Source organism: Panthera uncia, chromosome A2, assembly GCF_023721935.1.
Source record: "Panthera uncia isolate 11264 chromosome A2, Puncia_PCG_1.0, whole genome shotgun sequence".
Lineage (NCBI taxonomy): Eukaryota > Metazoa > Chordata > Mammalia > Carnivora > Felidae > Panthera > Panthera uncia.
The window spans coordinates 87,957,569-87,980,565 of record NC_064816.1 but is presented as its reverse complement, the minus strand read 5'-3'; the positions used below and the strand labels follow the sequence as shown (position 1 = coordinate 87,980,565).

The following is a 22,997-nucleotide window of genomic DNA, read 5'->3' as shown; positions in this document are numbered from 1 at the left end:
CTGTCTCTCTCTGTCCCAAAAATAAATAAAAAACGTTGAAAAAAAAAAAATTAAAAAAAAAAAAAAAACAGAACAAACTGAGGGTTGTTGGGAGGTGGGAGGGAGGGGAGGGTGCGTGATGGGTATTGAGGAGGGCACCTTTTGGGATGAGTACTGGGTGTTGTATGGAAACCAATTTGACAATGAATCTCATATTTTAAAAAAATTTTTTAATAAATACATAAAAACTTTTAAAAACCTGTGAGAGGGTGCTTGTCTCAATCAGTAGAGCATGCAACTCTGGACCTCAGGGTTGTGAATTCAAGTCCCATGTGGAGCACAGAGCTTACTTAAAGTAAAAATTAAGAAATAAATAAATAAATAAATAAATAAATAAAATTGTGAGGCATATCACATGATTCCCTGTTTATGTTGCATCAAATAAAGTAGGGTTATAAAATACAAAACTGAATAGAATAATTGTTTTAAATTATTCCTATTGAATAACTTCAGCTCTAGAGCTTATTGAAATACCTACTTCACATATAAGTAAGTCAAATATGGAAAAGATATATGTGTATATGTGTGAATAATTATGAAACACAATGATGATTTAAATAAAGTTCAACCTTAGGTGTTTTTATATATGCACTGAAAAAAAAAATGAGTTATCTAAGCTTTCCATCTGTTTCTATTTAATAAACATGCAAACTTCCCATAATTGTTTTCTTTCAAAAGATGTTTTGATTAAACAGCCCATTCATAAATGAAAGCCTAATGGTATGTCGTAAGTTCAGTGAAATATCCTACATCATATACTTAACCTTAAAGAACCAAACTTAAAATCCCATGCGGAAATGCACCTGTTTAAGGTGTAAAGCTTGACTGTTTGTAACTTTTGACTCTGGAAATAAAGCATAAGCTAACAGCAAGATTAATCATTCATTTGCTAATTATTCTTCCCTTGGGACAAGAGAAAGCAAATAAAATAAATGGATTTATTTTAGGGAAAAATCTTTTTTTTTTTCTCTTTTGCACTATGGTCTCTCTTTTTTTTTTTTTTAAGTTTGTTTATTTATGTAGTTTGAGAGAGAGAGAACATCAGCAGGGGAGGCGCAAAGAAAGAGAATTCCAAGCAGGCTCCACACTGTCAGCATAGAGCCCAATGCAGGGCTTGAACCCATGAATCATGAGATAATAACATGAGCCAAAACCGAGAGCTGGAAGCTTAACCGACTGAGTCACCCAAGCACCCAACTATAGTCTCTTTTATTTTTCTTTAAATTTTTTTTAATGTCTTTATTTAATTTTGAGAGACAGCAAGAGACAGAGCAGGAGCAGGGTAGGGGCAGAGAAAGGAGACACAGAATCTGAAACAGGCTCCAGGCTCTGAGCCTTTAGCACAGAGCCTGATGCAGGGCTCAAACTCACGAGATCATGAACTGAGCTTAAGTTGGACGCTTAACTGACTGAGCCACCCAGGCGCCCTTATAGTCTCTCTTTTAAAAGAATATACAGGGAGGGGCGCCTGGGTGGCTCAGTCAGTTAAGTGTCCAACTTTGTTCAGGACATGATCTCTCAGTTCACGAGTCAGAGCCCGCACTGGGCTTTGTGCTAACAGCTGGGGGCCTGAAGCCTGCTTCAGATTCTGTGTCTCCCTCTCTGTCTCTGACCTCTCCTGCTTATCCTCTCTCTCTCTCAAAAATACATAAACATTTAAAAAAAAAAAAAAAAAAAAAGAGGGGCGCCTGGGTGGCTCAGTCGGTTAAGTGTCCAACTTCAGCTCAGGTCATGATCTTGTGGATTGTGGGTACGAGCCACCCACCCCCCACCCCCATCCCCATCGATGGGCTTTGTGCTGACAGCTCAGAGACTGGAGCCTGCTTCAGATTCTGGGTCTCCCTCTCTCTCTGCCCCTCTCCCACTCACACTCCATCTCTCTCTCTGAAAAATAAACATTAAAAAATATTTTTTTTTAAAGAATATACAGGGAAAGCAAAAATCTCTAGACTAAGACTAAGAAGTTATCTATAACTCTTATTTTATCATGTCTACTGGAGAGGGATATGTATGCCTGAATTGAAGAGGCCCATCTGCTGTTTTAACCATTGCTAAAAAGGGCTGTTGATCCTCTGAGAAGCAGAGGAGGAGAAAAGAGCAAGGCAGCACAAAGAATAACCTCCAGAAAGACCGCAAATGTCTTATGCTTCTATTGGCCTTACCTCTCCAACACGTCTGAGTAGGATAAAACTGAAGTTACTATGAGTTCAGTTACCACAAGGTTTTCTTAAAATAAAATATGTAGAGATTACTTGAATTTAAATATTCAATTCATATGTAAATGCCCTGCCATAAACATTAATCTAATGCATATCCTACCATAAGAGAAGTCTTCTAATTTTCTTCCCTGCAAGAGCAAGGGATACACCCCGAAATATGGGAATACACTTACGCAAAAGGTCCTGCACAGGGTTATTCCAGCATAGTCCTTACACAGGAGCATTCCAGTTGTAGGAGGGCTAACAACACTGACTCCATCTTTGGCCCTCCATCTTGTTCATGCCCATGCAGTGACCAATCTCAGGACTATGTGTTCTAGGCCCTGTGGAAGTTAATGTATGCCGTGACTAGAATGTGGGGAGGCTTGTTCTGATCTTCCCTAGAGAGGAGCACATAACAGGCCACTTCAGGCAACTAGTAGAGATCTTCTGGGGCACAGAAGGTGCCACTTCAGGCAACTAGCAAAGACAACTGGCATACAAAAGACCCTACTTGAGATAATTAGTTACATCTTCTGGCACACAGGACGGCACCACTTTAGATAACCACTCAACAGCCCACCGCCATGCCCCTTGCTCTATAAAAGCTGGGGATTAAGGTCCGGACTAAAGGAGAATTGCAGAGAAGAGCTGCGTAGAGCCTGGATCATCTGTCCACCCAATCCCCCCTTATCAGTAAGCTACCCTGAATAAAACTCTGTCTAACCATTACGGAGCGACTTCCTTCATTCTTTTGATCTCATAATGCCTTCTCAGTATCAGAGGATACGGTACTGACCCTCTTCTACCTCCTTTTTTTTTTAATGTTCATTTGTTTATTTTGAGAGAAAGAGAGAGATGTGTGGGGGAGGAGCAGAGAGAAGTAGAAAGAGAATCCCAAGCAGGCTCCATGCTGTCAGTGCAGAGCCTGACGCAGGGCTCAATCCCATGAACCTTGAGATCATGACCTGAGCAGTTCCCACAAACTGTGAAATCACGATCTCAGCCGAAATCTAGAGTTGGATGCTCAGCTGACTGAGCCACCCAGGCTCCCTACCTCCTCCACCTTCTAACACCAGGGCCTTTCTCTCAAATCCCCCAGCTTTATAACAGGCACCCATGTATAATTCCTCCCAGCTACTGTTCATACAATTGCAACCGGCCACCATGCTGCAACAATATTTATGACCCCTCCCTCCCTATCATCACACCATGTTTCCATTCCTTGCTGCCTCTGCATTTTTACCCCATGATTCTGGGACCATTTCCTTGAAGGAAGCTGAAGCTGATCTTTATCCTCTCCCACTTTCAGCAAAAGCCTTAAGCCTCTGTAAAATGTTTAATGACCAGGCCATTCATATTTCTTTGTTTCTTAGTATAGCATGCCTAGCACTATCACTTCTAGGTATTAGAAGTCAAAACTCTTTGGTTTTAGACAAATTAAAGAATCACCAAAGAATAATATGGCCACACTCCCTGACAACAGTTATAGCTAACACTCATGCGACAAGCATGTAAAGTACAACCTTCCACATCAGATCTCATTGGCTGAGAACCTATGCCAAGAGCTGAAGCATGAGAAAATATACATATATTCACAATGAGTGATAACAAGTTGATATATATTTTTAATAGAATGAGAAATGTATTTCAGAGACAAAGAGCAACAAGCCAGCTCTATGTAGATGGCATCACCTGGGGTAAAATATGTACCTTATACCTCACCCTAAAACACAGTCTTTTTTTTTAATGCTTATTTATTTTTGAGAGAGAAACAGAGCACAAGCAGGGGAGGGGCAGAGAGAGAGGGGGAGACACAGAATCTGAAGCAAGCAAGCAAGTTCCAGGCTCTGATCTGTCAGCACGGAGCCCAATGCGGGGCTTGGACCCACAAACTGTGAGATCATGACCTGAGCCTGAAGTCGGGACACTTAACTAACTGAGCCACCCAGGTGCCTCAAACACAGTCTTTACATAAAACAAATATTGCCATTAAAGAACAAGTGTCCAGTCACTCAAATTTAGTCTTTCATCTTGCAAAGATTTTGTTCACCTAATATCTTAACAGCCATATCATAAACTTAAATTTATATTAAATATGTCTAGGGAATCCAATTTATTGCACCAGCAAAATTCCCCTTAGTTGGACTATCTACCATATCACTGCTAAATAATTTAACAGAGTTGTATAATTTGGCAACGAGGATAAAAATAGCAGTGAACTCTTATAATTTAAAATTTTTTTTTTCAACGTTTTTTTATTTATTTTTGGGACAGAGAGAGACAGAGCATGAACGGGGGAGGGGCAGAGAGAGAGGGAGACACAGAATCTGAAACAGGCTCCAGGCTCCGAGCCATCAGCCCAGAGCCTGACGCGGGGCTCGAACTCACAGACCGCAAGATCGTGACCTGGCTGAAGTCGGACGCTTAACCGACTGCGCCACCCAGGCGCCCCCGAACTCTTATAATTTAATCTTTGATGTGTCTCCTAATCACTGTAAAAACTCCAAAGAGTTTCTTTGCCATTATGCAAAAAAATTTATTGCAAGTTTCATTACTGCACATCAAAAATATTTACTATATCCAGCAAATTACATAAATCTATAACACAGAAATATACAGTAATCATTTTAACTATAAAAATAGTATTTATGTGGTATTCTCCTTGAAACACCAAGGGCCATAAATAGTCTCAGTTATACTAAATAATTATGTAACTATTCTATTTACAATTTAAATAATATACTCATAAATGTGCTGAAATCTCGAGACTCCCTGATTAAAAAGAGAGGGGATAGTGCCAAAAACATCTCAAGGTCATATTAAACAATCAGATGAAAGACAAAGGAGTCTGCACTAAGGCTGTACTTTTTTTTTTTAAGTTTGTTTATTTACTTCGAGAAAGAGAGCGCGTGCAAGAGAGAGAGAGAGAGAGAGAGAGAGAGAGAGAGAGAAAGCATACACAAACAGGGGAGGGGCAGAGAAAGAGAGAGGGTGAGAGAGGATCCCAACCAGACTCAGTGCTGTCAGCACAGAGCCCGACACAGGGCCAGATCTCACTAAGTGAACTGTGAGATCATGACTGAGCGAAGATCAAGAATGGGATGCTTAACCAGCTGAGCCACCCAAGTGGCACCCTTTCCTTTTTAAAAGAAGTTTATTGAATATACTGCAAGGGAGCAGCAGGCAGGACAGCAGAGGAGAGGCTATCTGCCAAGGCTGTACTTTTAAAAACAAACCAGAAAGAGAAAGCTTAAACAGACCAGTAATAGGAAGCTGACTCTCCTCTGCTCAGCTCTGACCCATCCTTATAAAAGGACTCACTTGAGCCTTGCACAGCTTTCTCCCTACCCATGAGTTTGGCCTTCCAAACCCTATAAAAGGCTCCAGCCCCTAGGGTCCTGTTTGCCTCTAGAACTCCTTCCAGATGCCCCCTTCAAAACAATTTTCCCGGTCTCAGCTTCAGTACTGGATGACTTTCCGGCTCTTGGCCAGGCACATCCAATGCCCCCTACCTCACCCACCATTCTCCTTTGCTATGGGTTTTGCAGTCAAGGTCTGCCCAGCTAATAATCAAGGCCATTCTAGGCTAAGCCCAGGACACTTTCTGCCTAGTGTTAGCAGTCAGAATTTAAAATGACCATCTTTCAACTTAGAACAAAAGAGCAGAAATGAAATACATTTCAGCTGTGGTATAAGAAATATCAGGTCTATATAAAATTCCTATATAAAGTGCTAATGGTAGAATCTTATCCCTTAAAAAGTGTCAGAAGTTCAATATATATTTCAAATGTAGAGTTTTATTATGAATCAAAGAGCATAAAATCATAACCATGAGAAGCATGGAGCTCCTTCCAGACTTGCAATGGACGTGGAATTGAGAACCTGAAAGCTTAGCAACTATTTATACCTGACACCACTCTTCCTGTAAAATAGAACTTACAGAAAAACAGCTGTTACTGTACCATTAAAAAACCAAAAGCCCACTTTGGAAAACAGTTTAGCATTTCTCAAAACAATTAAACATAAAACTAAATGAAAACTTAGATCCACACAAAGATTTCCACGTGAATGTTCATAGCAACATTATTCATAATTGCCAAAAACTGCAAACAACCTACATACCCGCCATCAGGTGAATGGATAGACGTAATCTATCTATATCATATATCTATAAATGAAATAATATTCAGCAATAAAAAGGAATGAACTGTGAAGACATGCTACATCAGGGATGGACTTCAAAATCATGTCAAATAAAAGAAGCTAGACAGAAGAATGCATATTGTGTGATTCCATTTATATGAAATGTCCAGAAAAGGTAAATTTATAAAGACATAAAAAGGAGGTTAGTAGTTGCCTGCGGCTGGAGACAGGAACGGGGATTAAGTTTCAATAAAAATGAGGTATCTTAGTGGAGAATTGAAAAGTGTTCTAGAGCCACCTTTGGTGGCTCAGTTGGTTAAATGTCAGATTCAGCTCAGGTTGTGATCTCACAGTTCGTGTGTTTGAGCCCTGTGGGTTGGACTCTGTGCTGACTGCACAGTGCCTGCTAGGGATTCTCTCTGTGCCCACCCCTCTCTCTCAAAAAGGAATAAATAAACTTAAAAAAAAAAAGAAAAGTGTTTTAAAACTGACTTATGTTGATAGTTGCACCACCCAGTAAAGTTAAATTAAAAAAAAAAACCATTGAATTGTACACATGAAAGGGATGAATTTTATGACGTGTAAAAACGCCTCAATAAAATTGTTTTTAAAAATTGCAGGGCGCCTGGGTGGCTCAGTCAGTTAAGTGACTGACTTCAGCTCAGGTAATGATCTTGCAGTTCATCAGTTCAAGCCCCGTGTCAGGCTCTGTGTGGACAACTCAGAGCCTCAAGCCTGCTTCGGACTCTGTATCTCCCTCTCTCTCTGCACCTCCCCCACTCACACTCTGTCTCTCTCTCTCTCTCTCTCTCTCTCTCAAAAATAAATAAACATTAAAAAATAAATAAATAAAAATAAATAAATAAATAATAATCACATTGCTTAATTTATGTGGTAAATATGTTCCTAAAAGTTTGTATATTTGAGTTTATACCTGATAAGCATAAACGAAAGCATGGAAAATGACGATATAACAATAGATATAGAAGAAATTTTAGAAGTTATTTCCTAAAAAGCATACACAAAAATATACTGATAAAACTTATGTGGACAATTCTCCAGGAAAATACAACTTCCCAAAGTTGGTTTAAAAACAAGTAGATAAATATATCAATATCCATCAGAAATTACCGTTTATTGGGGCACCTGGGTGGTTCAGTGGGTTAAGCATCAGGTCATGATCTCACAGTTCCTGAGTTTGAGCCTTGCATTGGGCTCTCTCCTGTCAGCGCAGAGCCCACTTAGGATTCGCGGTCTCCCCCGCCCCCCCCCGCGCGCCCCCCCCGCCCCCCCCCCCCTCCCCCCCAGTCTGTACATCCCCCCCCCCCCCCCCCCCCCCCCCGGCCACTTACGTGCGTGCACGAGCACTCTCTCTCTCAAAAATAAACATTAAAAAAAATAAATGACTATTTATCAAGGACTTATCTCTTTAAAAGATTACTGGACTAGTCAAAATAAAGGTAAGGACTTTTAAACACTAAAGATACGTATGTGACTCTTATAGTCTCCAAGATAGTGTTTCAAGGAATTTTTTGTAAGTAAAAAAATTCATTTTATACAGTTTTTTTTTTATTTTTTTTTCAACGTTTTTTATTTATTTTTGGGACAGAGAGAGACAGAGCATGAACGGGGGAGGGGCAGAGAGAGAGGGAGACACAGAATCGGAAACAGGCTCCAGGCTCCGAGCCATCAGCCCAGAGCCTGACGCGGGGCTCGAACTCACGGACCGCGAGATCGTGACCTGGCTGAAGTCGGACGCTTAACCGACTGCGCCACCCAGGCGCCCCTACAGTTTTTTAATTCTGATACAATCTCATTCATTATTGATGATGTAAAAATTCTAATAATATAACAGCATATCTATTTTAGTAGTTAGTAATAGGGTACCTAAAGAGACTGGATCTTAAAATTCTAAATTAGAAACTGTCTTAAAATCAGTTGTAACTTTATAAAATAAAAACTAGAATTTGCAGTTGGGCAACTCTCCCTTTTGGGGGGAGCAGATTCCCCCAGGAAATCCTTGGGGTTCTGTGAACTCTTCAGAGAGCCTGAACCAACAGAGAAAAGCAATTACACTCTCCTCAGGGTGTTAACTGCGGTGTTTGCCCCATGTTTGCGTTTGTCTTCCTGCCCCCTTCCTGAAAACTGTCTATCCTTATCTAAGCACTGGATCAGGGAAAATTAGGAGCCAGATCGAATGCAGGAGGGCTGCACAATCCTAATCTATTCCTCACCTCATGCAGGAGTAAAGACTGTGACAAAGACATGTACTTGGTGTTCTAGGCTACAGTCATCACACATGGAATATTATTTAGAGTTGAATAAGTCATACTTTGGGAAAGATACTGTCAAGCCATGGTAGTCAAGTCAGATCATCACTCTGAGATTAGGGGTCCAATTTCACTTTCTGAGAGTAGATGCCCCGGTGCTTTTCACACTGAAACAGAACGTATGGTGCCTTGGACCAGAGAAAAAAAGAACTTGCCCTTTTCTCTGCCTATCTCTAAGTAGAGGCTATAGCTGTGCCCTCCTACTATGGTGGCAATGACTCCACAAGAAGGCCTGTGGGTGGGTTTGGGTCCATGGGTACTTGGAGTGACCACTCCTGGCAGATGTCAGCAGTCTTCACTGGTGGAGGGCAGCTGTGCCCAGCAGGGCAGCTGTCATGAGAGTCACTGCAGGAGATCTATCAGAGGCAGGAATGGAGGGGCAAGGTAAAAGACAACAACAAATCTCCTAAATGGTTGAGGAACACACTTGGAGACAGAGGTAACTTATAGCAGAAAAGCCCGTAAGGGCTTATGCCATAGTAATTTAGATAAAAACAGGAGGTATAATTCCATTCTGTAGTCACAACTAGAAAGGCCAGCAACATATGGGCTACAACGATGAATTATGCAACATGATAAAGTTGTCAAATAAGAATATCAATATGTTCACTCAAATTGACTAGAAAGGGGTTCAATAAAATCTAATACTCATTCCCTTAAAAAAACTTATTATACAAGATATAGGATATTGCTTTAACATAATAAAGACTAGCTCTCAAAAATCAACAATCAACATTCTACTTAACAGTGAATACAAGACATATTCCCATTCCCCAAAGAACCAAAACATGGGGCGCCTGGGTGGCTCAGTCAGTTAAACATCCGACTTTGGCTAAGGTCATGATCTCACAGTTTGTGAGTTCAAGCCCCGTGCCGGGCTCTGTGCAGACAACTCAAAGCCTCAAGCCTGCTTCGGACTCTGTGTCTCCCTCTCTCTCTGCCCTTCCCCTGCTTGTGCTCGCTCTCTCTCTCTCTGTAAAAAATAAACAAACATTAAAAAAAAAAAAAAGAACCAAGACAAAAATGCTATTATCACCAAATAATAGAGTTCAGGAACTGCTAGAGAAAGCATTAAGATGGGCAACAGTAATATGAAGTAACACTTTGGAAAGAAAAAACTTTTTTTTTTTTTTTAACGTTTATTTATTTTTGAGACAGAGAGAGACAGAGCATGAATGGGGGAGGGTCAGAGAGAGAGGGAGACACAGAATCTGAAACAGGCTCCAGGCTCTAAGCTGTCAGCACAGAGCCCGATGCGGGGCTCGAACTCACGGACTGCGAGATCGTGACCTGAGCCGAAGTCGGCCGCTCAACCGACTGAGCCACCCAGGCGCCCCAAGAAAAAACTTTTATAATTCTCCAGTAATGTTATTGTCAAACTAGAAAATCCAAGAGAAACAAATAAAAAGCACTAGCAACATTAAAGAAATTAATAAGGTATGCAAATCAGTGACTTTCCTAAATATCATTAATAACTAAATTACAAAACATGGAAAGATATCCACAGTAGCAACAAAGACCACAATTCCTATGAAAAGGTTCTACATGAAATGTGCAGAACCTGTAAAAACCAAAGTACTAAATTTTACTGAGAGACAAAATAGATGCTTAAATAACAAAAACAAAACAAAAAAAAAAACAAAAACAAAGAAACAAAACAAAAAAACACAATGGTATTGGATGGAAAGAATAAGTACCTATAAAAACATGTACTTTTCCCAAATTAAAATAGAGATCTAGTGACAATTCAATTAAAATTCCAAAAGGAGATTGACAAAGTTAGTATAAATTTCCATATTAGAAAAGGCAAAAATATCTAAGAAAGTTTACAAAAGAAAACTAATGAGAGATTTTTCTATGCTAGATATTAAAACATTTATAAAGCTACAACAAATAGTATGAGGATACCAGGCCAAAAAATTAATGAATAGATCTTCAGAAGAGATTGGTTTGGGAAGACATTAAAATATACAATAACTAAATATGATTAATAAAGGATCATAAGTTAGTGGAGAAAGGAGTCAATAATGCAAGATCATGGTGTGGGGAAAACCAGGAGTCTCTGTTTGCCTGTCATCCAAAGTCTTTTCTGTGTCTATGAGACCCTATATAATCTGGGTCCTGCTATCTTGCCAACCTCATTAATTTTTAAGTTTTTTTTTTACTTATTTTGAGAGACAGATAGAAAGCAAAAGGGGGAGGGGGCAGAGAGAGAGGGAGACAGAATCCCAAGCAGGCTCCGTGCTGTCAGCAGAGAGCCCGATGTGGGGCTTGAACTAGCTGAACTAGCCGCAACCAAGAGTCAGACACTTATCAGACTAAGCCACCTAGGCACCCCAAGCACCCATCACTTATTTTTATTCACAATGTACATAAAGCATAGTTAAGGAAATGAGACTTCCAGACCTAACTTCCAATTGGATTCATACCCTGTTTTTTGTCCATTGGGATTTCTACTTTCCCTGCAAATTCAAGAGTGCTAGCAGAAAGCAATCAAGAGGTGATTGATTGGCAAATGATTAGAAGGTGACTAATTGGCTAAATGAGAGAAGACAAAACTGGACTTGCCCATTTGAACAGAATTTGGATGTTCCTTGTCTGACCTTGTTCCTGCTTCTCCCCCTCCCCCTACCCCCATCTCTACACCACCTCCCACTTGGCATGGGCAACCCCATCTGCTGACAGCTCCCCACCTCCCTCCTGTCACATAGGGAAAAATGCCACTGATAAAAGGATCTTCAGTTATAGAAAATATTTTTGTTGTTATCAGAATTTTAAAAATGAGAGAGTATGTAAAATATAGTCAAAACTTAGGAACAGGATCATCTGAAATCTGTGAACTGTACCACAGAATCCCCTTCCAAAAACAGGCTATAAAAGATGGGTTCTCTTCCTAATTATATGTTTCACATCATAAAACAACTAATCATATCCATGTGGAGTATTTGCTTCTTTGTGGGGTGTGTAGGGATGGGTATGTGGGTGTGTATGGGTGCAGGTGTGGGTGTGCCTACACATGTGTGATTTGTGTTGTCAGGACACCTGTTGTAAAAGGATCAAGGAATATGGAAAAGAAATTTTTTCAAAATTTGTGCAAGGCTTTGGGCAGTTTAATCATTCACTTTTTGAAGAACAGGAGAGAGACTTATAGGAAAAGACCTGGCTTGAATGAATTGCTCCAATAACACATATGTAATATATATTACGTACTATTTTATATAGTGTGTGTGTGTGTGTGTGTATACACACACACACACACACACACACACACACATGTATATACAGTATTACATATGTGGTATAAAATATCTTCATTGAGTCTTCTTCTTTCCCAGAAATGTTTCACCAGTCACTGATCTCTGGAAAGGTCCAATGTGGCCTCAGGACCAGTTTGACCAGGCTAGACCATAGGTTTGGGCTTTTTTTTTTAATTGATCTGTCCTAAAGAGTGAAATTTCACAACTGTGTGACCCCATGAAAGAACTAAAAATCGCTCGACAAAACAGGAACTGGCTGTGCTTTTCATTTTTAACCATATTCCATATTCCTTATCTGTCTTTTGTAGAAATTACAACTTAAAGGTTGAACTCTTGCATAATTTTGTTATAGATAATTCTGTTTACTGAACAGTCAGAAGGAATATTATGTAATGATACTTTTCCTTCCACTCCAATCTAAAAATATGTATTATTGGATCTAATCTGCAACTGGAATCCAGCTACACAGAGACTTATTTAATTTGCCTCCAGTTTAAAACAAATAAACAAAAAACTCCACCGGTTCCACAACCCTAGAATTGCCTCATAAGAAAAATAATTTTTGAAGAGCATATTCAATTTTTCACCTTCCTGCTCCTTAATCAACACAACCACAAGGCAATATATAAACTGAAACCATAAATTAAAAACATTCTTCATAAAAATAAGAAAAAAAAACTTTGTATCAAATCATCCTGGCTCTTATAGCATAAAGAAATCAGCTTTGTGCAACCCATATGTAATATAGATCCCAGAACAAAAAAAAAAAAAAAAAAAAAAGGACTTCACATATTCCTCAGCCCAGGAACCTCCATTTATGTTATTATCTTATACTTTGTACTTCTTGCAATTTTAAATTTCCATTGCAATAAGAGGGAAAATGCCCAATGGAGATTCTTGCCAGTATCTCCAAAGAAATTCTGCTTTACCCTTAGTATTCCAAAGTATTCATGCTCTGATAAGTATGGCCATGTGTGTTTCGCCTTTAGGAACAGAATGTTTTGGGGCTGAGATTTCTCCAAAGGAAGTGAGGTAGTTTAGGGCAGAATGGACAGGAAAAAATATCATTTCTTTGAGAACTGATAATCAAGGCTTTACAACTGTCAGGAACCAGAAACTGAGGCTGGGCTATCCACAGGAATAGTGATTTAAAGGAGGAATGTGAGGGAATTTCCACGTCTATGTCACTCCCTCAACTTATGCTATTAAATTTTTCTTATGTTAAAAAAAGTTAAATAGGGGCGCCTGGGTGTTTCAGTTGGTTGGGTGTCCAACTTTGGCTCAGGTCATGATCTCACAGCTCGTGAGTTCGAGCCCCACATTGGGCTCTGTGCTGACAGCTCGGAGCCTATAGCCTGCTCCAGATTCTGTGTCTCCCTCTCTCTCTCTCTCTACCCGCTCATGCTCTCTCTCTGTGTCAAAAATAAATGAACATTTAAAAAAATTTTTTAATAAAATAAATTTAATAAAATTTAAAAATAAAGGAGGGATAGGAAAGAGTCATTGAAACAGAAACATAGGAATCTGACTTTCCAAATCACACCTATATACAGATGCTCAGCTTTTGGGAGCTAGTCCCAAACACTTAATCTCTGGATCTTTTTTGCTGTTTGCCTTCTCCCCAGTTGATAGCCTCCATCCTTTATCTGGTCTTCCCTGTGTCCTGCAAATTCCAGGGAATTCCAATGTCTGGCTTCTAAGTCTATATAGCTTCCCAGTCTGGAATTTAGTAACCATTCTGTGCTAAGGAAACACCAAGGAAGGAAAGAAAATTCCTGCCCTCAAGGTGCTTATACTCTAGTGAGAGGAAAAAGACAATAAACAAAGTAAGTAATTAAAATACAGAATATTAATTCACCATATGACAATGCTGGTGTGGCTACACTGATGTGCAAAAATGATGATATCATGTGATTCAACCTATATACTAAATGGTGATGAATATTATGTTTTAAAAAATGAAGCAGGGGAGCAGTGCTTGAGTGGCTCAGTCAGTTAAGTATCCAACTTCAGGTCATGATTTCATGGTTCATGGGTTCAAGCCTCGTGTCAGACTCTGTACTGACAGCTTAGAGCCTGGAACCTGCTTCAAATTCTGTGTCTCCCTCTCTCTCTGCTCCTCCTCTACTCGTTCTCTCTCTCTCTCTCTCTCTCAAAAATAAACATTAAAATAAAATAAAACAAAACAAAATTAAATGAAATTAAAATAAAAATGAAGCAGGGGAGAAGAACAGGTAGTAGGCTCGATAAAAGAGTGAGAGCAGAGAGGGTTACAATTTAAAATTGGGCAGGGGCGCCTGGGTGGTTCAGTTGGTTGAGCGTCCGGCTTCGGCTCAGGTCATGATCTCATGGTTTGTGAGTTCGAGCCCCGTGTCAGGCTCTGTGCTGACAGCTCAGAGCCTGGAGCCTGCTTCGGATTCTGGGTCTCCCTCTCTCTCTCTGCCCCTCCCCCACTCGTGCGTACGTGTGTGCGCGTGCGCTCTCTCTCTCTCTCTCTCTCTCTCTCTCTCTCCAAAGTAAATAGCCCCTCCCCCACTCGTGCTCTGTCTCTCTCTCTCTCAAAAATAAATAAACATTAAAAATTTTTTTTTTAAATAAAATGGGGCAATCCATTTCCAAGTGGTACACTTATATGACACTGTTTTTGCTACTTTATCATTATTCTTTTAAGGAGCATGCATTCCTTTATACTGAGTTTTTAAAAACTTTAGAATATGAAAGTTGCCGAAAAAACGCAGTAAGTAACTTAAAAATGTATATTTTAGGGCATTTACATCAAGCAGGAATATAAGATACAAATCATATTAACAGAGTCTTATGCTCCATGAAACTAGGTTAAATACCTGGTATAAAGTGTGGTAGAAAGGCTTTAATTATATATGTTCTAAGCCACTGATTTTAAAAACAAGCAATAAACTGTATCTTAATGAGCACAGTAGAAATATAGTTTATGTCACATTTTTAAAATGTACATGATCAAAGAACAAACAACTCCCATTAATGGATCACCCAAATAGTCAATCTAACACAATGCTTTTCAGATTTGTTTGTGAACTACAAAAATGTGGGGAGAGAGGAGAAAAACTTACAAGAGGTAGCTATGAGACAGCCTAATTAAAAAATAAACTAGGGGCTCCTGGGTGGCTCAGTCAGTTAAGCATCTGACTCTTGGTTTAGGCTTAGATCATGATCTCCCAGTGTCGTGGGATAGAGCCCGGAGTTTGGGGTCTGAGCTAACAGTGTGGAGCCTACTTAGGATTATCTCTCTCCCTCTCTCTCTCTGCCTCTCCCCTGCTTGTTCTCTCTCTCTCTCTCTAAAAAAAAAAAAAAAAAAAAAAAAAAAAAAACCTAATACACGGCTTAAACATTAATATAACACAAATGATATTATCAAAATTTATGACGTTGCAATAAATTCCATAAAAACCAGGATCCTAGTAAGACTAATTATTAAGTTAATCCATTGGACATGGCCTGGAATCTAAAAGGAAGACATGAATTCTCCTCCTGAATACTGACTGATCTAGCTCAAGAATCTAACAGTTATACATAGTGCCCATTCCCCAAAAGAAATCTAAACCAGCAATGCTCAACAGAACTGTTTGCCGTGATGGAAATGTTCTGCCTTGTCCAATAAGGTAACCACTAGGCATGGATGGCTATTGAACACTTCAAATGTGGCTAATAAAACTGAAAAACAGAATTTCCAAAATTATATCATATTTACAGAATAATAGCAGTACCCTACATCTCACAGAAACGGACTCCCAAATCAAAGCATCTAATGCCATTATTAGGAGTCGCACATCGTGCAGCCAGTCCTTTGAATCACTGAGCAAAAAAAGTAACTCTTTTCTGCTGTTCTTAAAGAAGATGTGTTAATATCCTAAATATTATTTTCACAATTTACTGCCATTCATAGGAACTTAGGTCACATATACTCTTATGCAAAATATTAGAGTAAGTCCTACCCTCCACTTTACCTTCTCAAATCTGTTACAGCTGTTCAATTTTAAATGAATATCCATTTCCTGTCATTTGTCAGACTTTATAACTTACAGTCAATAGAAAAGTTTTAAATGTAGTATTTAACTGATATGGGAAGATGAAGTAAAATACAGTAAGAAAACAAAACTTTACAAAAGTTATAAAAGTGGTTTGAATGTATATCTGACCAAAGTGAGAACAGCTCAACAAAGACTTACTGGTTTAGCACGACATCGAGAATAAAGGATGTTCCAAAGGCATCAACCTGGAAGCTTGCCTGGTCAACATGAGTCAACTGCAATATCAAAAAGATAAAAGGTATTTATTATTTAGCCACGGCAATTGGACAATAAGCATTTCTTATGATGATTCAAAAAGGTTTATAACATCATAAATTAGAAAGCCAATTCAACGCGGACATGAAATGAAAAAAACATAAAATCTGCACCTTCTTAGAAGCCAAACATTCACCAGTCTGAAGTAAAATACCACCTAACCTTAGAGGGCAAGCGCCCTACCTTTCTGGTTTATCTCAAGTGGCTAACCATTTCATTTCCAAGAAGACTGCACTTCATTCATTTTATTCTGTATTAAATGACTGGCTCCTCTAAAATTAAACTTTGTATGTTAAAAAAGAGATATGGGGGGTGCGTGGGTGACTCAGTCGGTTAAGTGTGACTTCAGCTGAGGTCATGATCTGGCAGGTTCATTCTAGCCCCACATTGCTTCAGATTCTGCCTCCCTCCCTCTCTGCACCCATGCGTGCTCTCTCTCTCCCGCTCTTTCTCTTTTTCTGTCAAAAATAAGTAAACATTAAAAAAAAGATAGGAAAAATATGTTCAAGAGTAAAATAATACAGTGAATATGAGCTATTTACAAGGAAGATATCTGAATCTCTTAAAAACCTTCTTCATCCTAAATGAAACACACACTTTAAAAATAGTAAGTCAGTTCTAATTTACCAAACATTATTTCAGAGAGGTTTCCACATCTTCCTAAGAGCAAAACTGAACCTCTGCTATCTACTGCAAATACCACCTACGAAAATTTGTTTGGAAAAAAAAAAAGTCACTATTTTCTATGCTATTCTAGGAACTCCCAGAGAAAATCACAAGGGACTCTAAACTTAAAAAAAAAAATGTAATGTTACCAATAACACTAATATTAACATATTCAATAATCATATGCATTAACTGAAGTAATCAAAACTATTCCATTTGATTCCCCAAATATTAACTGTAGCTATAGCTAAGCAGGACTATGAATTATTTTAATTTTTTGTTTATGTCTGTCTGGTATCCAAAATTTCTAAAATAAACACGTATAATTCCAACAGTGAAAATAAAACAAACGCGATTATATAGATAAGAACCATCTGAGCAACTGTATTTATGTGGTACGTGAGGCAGATGGTGTTACTGTTCTCGGAGAACGAGCACATCTTAAAAAAAGAACTATCCTAGGATTCTGTGGGGCATAAAGGGCACCTCAATCATCCCTGGGATCTTCACACATAGTAAGCTTCTGGTTGTAGGTGAAAGGAGAAAGCTTAATTGATAATAATAAAGCTTTATGGAAAGAAAGGGTAATCCTTCTATTTTCAAGTATTTGAAAGAAGTGGGGGTAGGGCATTCCAGTTAGTCAGTTGCTAACACATTCCAATCCCCATGAAACCCGAAGAAAGAACAACTATTTGAATACCTCTCAGCCTCATTACCTCATTACCATTCATTTTTAACTGCTGGCTCTCCCCAGTTAACACCCAGGCTATCTATCACCAAACTCTGGTTTTTTTTTTTCTTCTTGTAATTCCTGAAGCCACACCTTACTCTTCATTTCCATATCTGCCATAGATCATATTCACCCTGATCTAAAATTGACTTTTGGTAAGCCCCAGATTTTCTACTGTATCAAATACAAACTTTCTCCCCCTGGATATCAAGATCCTCCACAGTCTCCTCCCCACCTCCCAGACAATGCCACACAAGTCCCCAAGGACCCACCTGTACTCTATTCATGCGCAATTCTCTCTTCTCTTTAATTCAACAAGCTGTGTGCATTCCCACTTTTTTTGTGGCTTTCATTCATCACTTCTGCAAAGTGCCATGATGAACCAGACCTTTGGATACTGAGTGATCTTCACCAAGGCCATTTCCCAGAAATGGCCCTATCCATCTTTCAAGATGTAGATCAAACCCCTCCTTGTATCAATCCCTGAGGGCTGTCATAACAAAGTGCCACAGACTAGGTGGCTTAAACAACAAAAATTTACTTTCTCAAAGTTCTGGAGGCTGGAACTACAAGATCAAGGTATAGGCAGATTTGGTTTCTCCTGAGACCTCTCTCCTTGGCTTTTCACTGGATCCTCACATGGCCTTTACTCTGTATGTGTGCAGGCCTGTGTCTCTCTATCTCTTCTTTTTTTTATTTGAGAGAGAGAGAGAGAGAGAGAAAGAAAGGGAAAGAGAGCACGAGCAGGGGAAAGGCGCAAAGGGAGAGGGAGGGAGGGAGGGAGAATCTCACTCCATGCTGTGCATGGAGCCTGATGCAGGGCTCCATCCTACAGCCCTGGGATCATGACCTGAGCTGAAATCAAGATATGGACACTCAACCAACTGAGCCACCCAGGTGCCCCCCTCTCTCTCTTCTTGTAAGGACATCAGTCATCCTGTATTTAGGGCCCACCCAAATGACCTCATTTAGTCTTAATTACCTCTTTAAATACCTCATCTCCAAATACAGTCATAGCAGGGGTGAGAGCTTCAACATATGAATTTTGGAGGAAACACAGTTTAGCCTAAACACTCCTCTTCTATGAAGTCTTCCCAACCCTTCCAAGCCTCCTCCTCTTCTCCTCCTCAATACTGTTCAATTTGATATGAGGGCCTCAGTACTGACCAGCATGGGGTACTCAGTAAGTATTTCCTGACTAACTCATTTGAGGGTTTGTTTTATGAGTCACCTGGATACAAAAATGAGCAAAAATTTAACAGCTATAAATTACCTGCTTATAGAAACACACTCCTTCCATCAAGGTTGTTCTTAATGCCATTAATGTCTTTCCTTTTGTCTAAAAGCTTTCAGAGTTCCCTGAAGTGCTAACAACCGTGTTTTGGAACAGGCTGAGGAAAGCTCAGCTTACCAGAATTGATGTCTCAATTAAAACCTCTCTTCCCTCTTCCCTCCATTCTTTCTTGGCATTTACTGTTGTCAACAGGGAAGAGGCCCCATGTTATTCATCATGGCATCATGATTCATTGTAGGGATCAAGATAATATAACCATTCTTTCTTAGCAAGATACTCACTGTTTATATTAATTTCATCTAGTCCCTATGTTTTGTTTTTCCTGTAGCTTCAGTTTATATCTGGTATCTTTATTGATCTCATACATGTCCCAAAGAGAAACACATTACTTAAATTCAAAAGAAAATCTATTGACAGCATGTTTAACTGCTATTTAGTAAAAAGAAAAAATTGCATTATTGATAGTAATAGGAACAAGTATATATTACTATTGTTGTAATGCAAGGCAGGCTTCCTTAGACTGTATACAGATTGATTCATTCAACAAACATCTTCTGAGAATCTACCAAGCGTTAGGAACTATTTTGATCTGGTAGACAAGGTAGTGAAGAAAACTGACCATGTTTCTCTGTTACTGGAGCTTGTTTTCAAGTGGAAGGAGAAAGTAAGTGACAAATAAAATGACAGAAAATTAACAATAAAAAATAAAATTGGAAAATAAATACACTATTCCCAGATTTAATAAAACAAGGTAAACAGGTGACCAGAATAGATGAGATTCTAGGTGGTCCTGGAAGCCTCTCTGAGGAGGTGGCACCTGGGAGACACATAAGTGACTAAAAGGAATCTATAGCAGATAGAATAATGGCCCTAAAGAGGCCCAAACTCTAGCTCCCGGAACCCATGAACATACTACCATACATGGAAAAAGGGAGCTTGCATATGTGCTTAATTTAAGGATCCTGAGATGGATAGACTAGCCTGGATTATCCAGGTGGGCCCAATCTAATCACAAGGGTATTTATAAAACCAGAGTCTTAGAAGGGTCAGAGTCAGAGAAGGAGATGTGATCATGGAAACAGAGATGAGAATAAGGTGAGGCAAAGCCACGTGCCAATGAACATTGGAAGCCCCTAGAAATTGGAAAAAGCAAGAAACATTTCTCCCCTAGTGCCTCCAGAAGGAACATACTCCTGCCAACACCTGCACCTTCGCTTTGTAAGACCCATTCCAGGCTTCTCATCTCTAGAACTTAAGAAAATTAATTTTTGCTGTTTTGTTATATTAATTTTGTGGTAATGTAATGTGTGGTAATGCTGTAACAGCAGCAATACGAAACCAATACAGCATTCAATGGCAATGTGCCTGAACATTTAGAAAAGGGGTTCAATAAAGAGTTGATTTCACCAATGGTTCCATGTCACTCTCCTCCATGGCACTCACATTGGAAGCACTGATACCCATGAAGGCATAAGGATCAAACTCCAAACATCAGACTTTCCCAACCAAACCCAACTTGCAGTGGTGACCACGACAGTAAATGTTGTCCCTGTATTCTCTGTGACCTTCTATCATTCAGGAACCTGCCTTCTCCATGTTTGTTTAAAAACCAGGCCAAAGAAAAGAAACATGTTTATGTCTTTAGGTTATCTTGGAGAAATAATAAATTAAGTAGAATTACACTGACTTCATGCTATATTAACAATGCAGCTTCTTAGCCAACACCATCAAAGTGAGACAGAGTGGGTCTCAGAAAGTTAATCTTAGACCCTGCCTTTTTAGTTCAAAGAAAAAGAAAATGTTTGAAACAAGAGAACCCATACAATATCAGGATTTTCCCTTTTTTTTTCAGGAGCGGGTTGGGTAATTCCTAACGCACATTGTCAAAGAAAATTTCTAATATTTATTAAGTTTAATTTGAATGTAAAAGGTAGTAATTGCTCCCAGAGACATTTTTTAAGTTTATTTATTGATTTTCAGAGAGAGAAAGAGTGCCTGTGAGTGAGAGAGGGGCAGAGAGAGAGGGTGGAGAGAGAATCCCAAGCAGGCTCCACTCTCAGCGCAGAGCCGGATGCGGGGCTCAAACCCATGAACCGTGAGATCACACCCTGGCCGAAATCAAGAGTCAGACACTCAACCAATTGACCCACCCAGGTGCTCCTGGCTCTCAGGGATGTTTTTAAAATGTAATTTTGCAGAAATGCCTTCTTTCAAATTACTACATAAGAATGATTTGTGATTTTAAAAACTATTAATCAAACACTTCAGTATCATAGAATAATATGGAGAAAACCCTTAAAGCTCATACAATACAACACCCTTATTTTACAAACAAGGAAAGTGAGGCCAGTGTGGGCAAAGGTCATTTGCAATGTCACGCTACTTGGCGGCAGAGACCATTCCCATCACACTTCATCCTGGCTTCCATTCTGCAGCTTGGAGGTGCTCGCAGGTTTTACTGGGTTCATATGAGTAATCATTTTTTTTTTAATTTTTTTTTAATGTTTATTTATTTTTGAGACAGAGAGAGACAGAGCATGAATGGGGGAGGGTCAGAGAGAGAGGGAGACACAGAATCCGAAACAGGCTCCAGGCTCTGAGCCATCAGCCCAGAGCCCAACGCGGGGCTTGAACTCACGGACCGTGAGATCATGACCTGAGCCAAAGTCGGACGCTTAACCAACTGAGCCACCCAGGCACCCCATATGAGTAATTATTTAAAAAAAGAGCATTTTGGGGTGCTTGAGTAGCTCAGTTGGTTAAGCGTCTGACTTCAACTCGGGTCATGATCTTGCGGTTTGTGAGTTCAAGCCCCGCGTCAGGCTCTGTGCTGACAGCTCAGAGCCCGGAGCCTGATTCGCATTCTGTGTCTCCCTCTCTCTCTGCCCCTCCCCTGCTTGCACTCTGTCTTTCTGTTTCTCTCTTTCAAAGATAAATAAACATCAGGGGCACCTGAGTGGCTCAGTCAGTTAAGCATCCAACTTCAGCTCAGGTCATGATTTCACGGTTCGTGGGTTTGAGCCCCGTGTCAGGCTCTGTGCTGACAGCTCAGAGCCTGGAGCCTCCTTCGTATTCTGTGTCTCCTCCTCTCTCTGCCCCTCCCATGCTCATGTTCTGTCTCTCTGAGTCTCTCAATAAATAAATGTTAAAAATTTTTTTAAATAAAAAAGGAGCATTTTTAGAGCCATTAAAATGCTCTAATGAGCTTTTTTAATATATATGAAAAGAAAACTTAAATAATGAAAAGCAGTGTTTAGAACTTTTTCATCAGAACAGTCAATAATGTTACCACATCTGACACAGAGCACATGTTCTGAGGCCAATTTGATTACAACCTAAGAAATTAAGAATTAGTTTAAAGTAGGTATCTCTTAAGGAAAAAAAAATTACATAGGTATGGTAAATTGTGTGAGCGTATGTGTATGTTTTCGGGACTGAGAGAAGTAGTGAGGCGGACATTTATAGAAGCTGTGAAACAAAAGATTAAGGGGAAAACATGCAAAGATATAAAATAACTATCCAGATGGCAAGAAAACTTCATAAATCAATAAAATTACATAAGGATAATTTTAATTTCAAATTTCAAAAATGAATCACAGAATTTTAGGACCAGAAGAACCTGATATAAATTTCCAGATTGAGGCCTATTTATTATTCATGGCTAAGAGCTGAAATTTAAATATGAAGTTAACATAGCCCCATGCTCCTGTGCATTTTGCCTCTCGGCAGCCTTTTTCTCCTGATATCTCCTGGAGCCAGTGAACCAGGGCCAACCTACATAACCCAAAGATCAAATAAATACAAAGGAACTTTTGAAGACTGCTTTATTCATAACCTTTTTGAAAGCTAAGTTGACGCTAAAACTTTCATGGTAGAATTGGAACTCTGACACAAAGAGAAAGACAAGGTAGTCTGGATGTTTAATTAAGCCCAACTTGAATGAATCAATGAATACCAATGGGTGGGAATATTCCCAATCAAATGGCATTGTGCAGCACAATAACTGTGAAAGTAA

The 22,997-nt window shown here is 39.4% G+C and overlaps 1 protein-coding gene across 6 annotated transcripts in view; it reads right to left on the bottom strand.

The window, feature by feature from the left end:
* ADAM22 (ADAM metallopeptidase domain 22) overlaps positions 1-22,997 on the bottom strand; it is a 233,525-nt gene that overhangs the window by 176,456 nt on the left and 34,072 nt on the right. For all 6 annotated transcript variants that reach the window (XM_049641401.1, XM_049641402.1, XM_049641398.1 and 3 more), the window contains one exon: positions 16,176-16,252. In XM_049641401.1, coding sequence (XP_049497358.1) covers positions 16,176-16,252 — 77 coding nt within the window. The remainder of the gene's footprint in view (positions 1-16,175; positions 16,253-22,997) is intronic.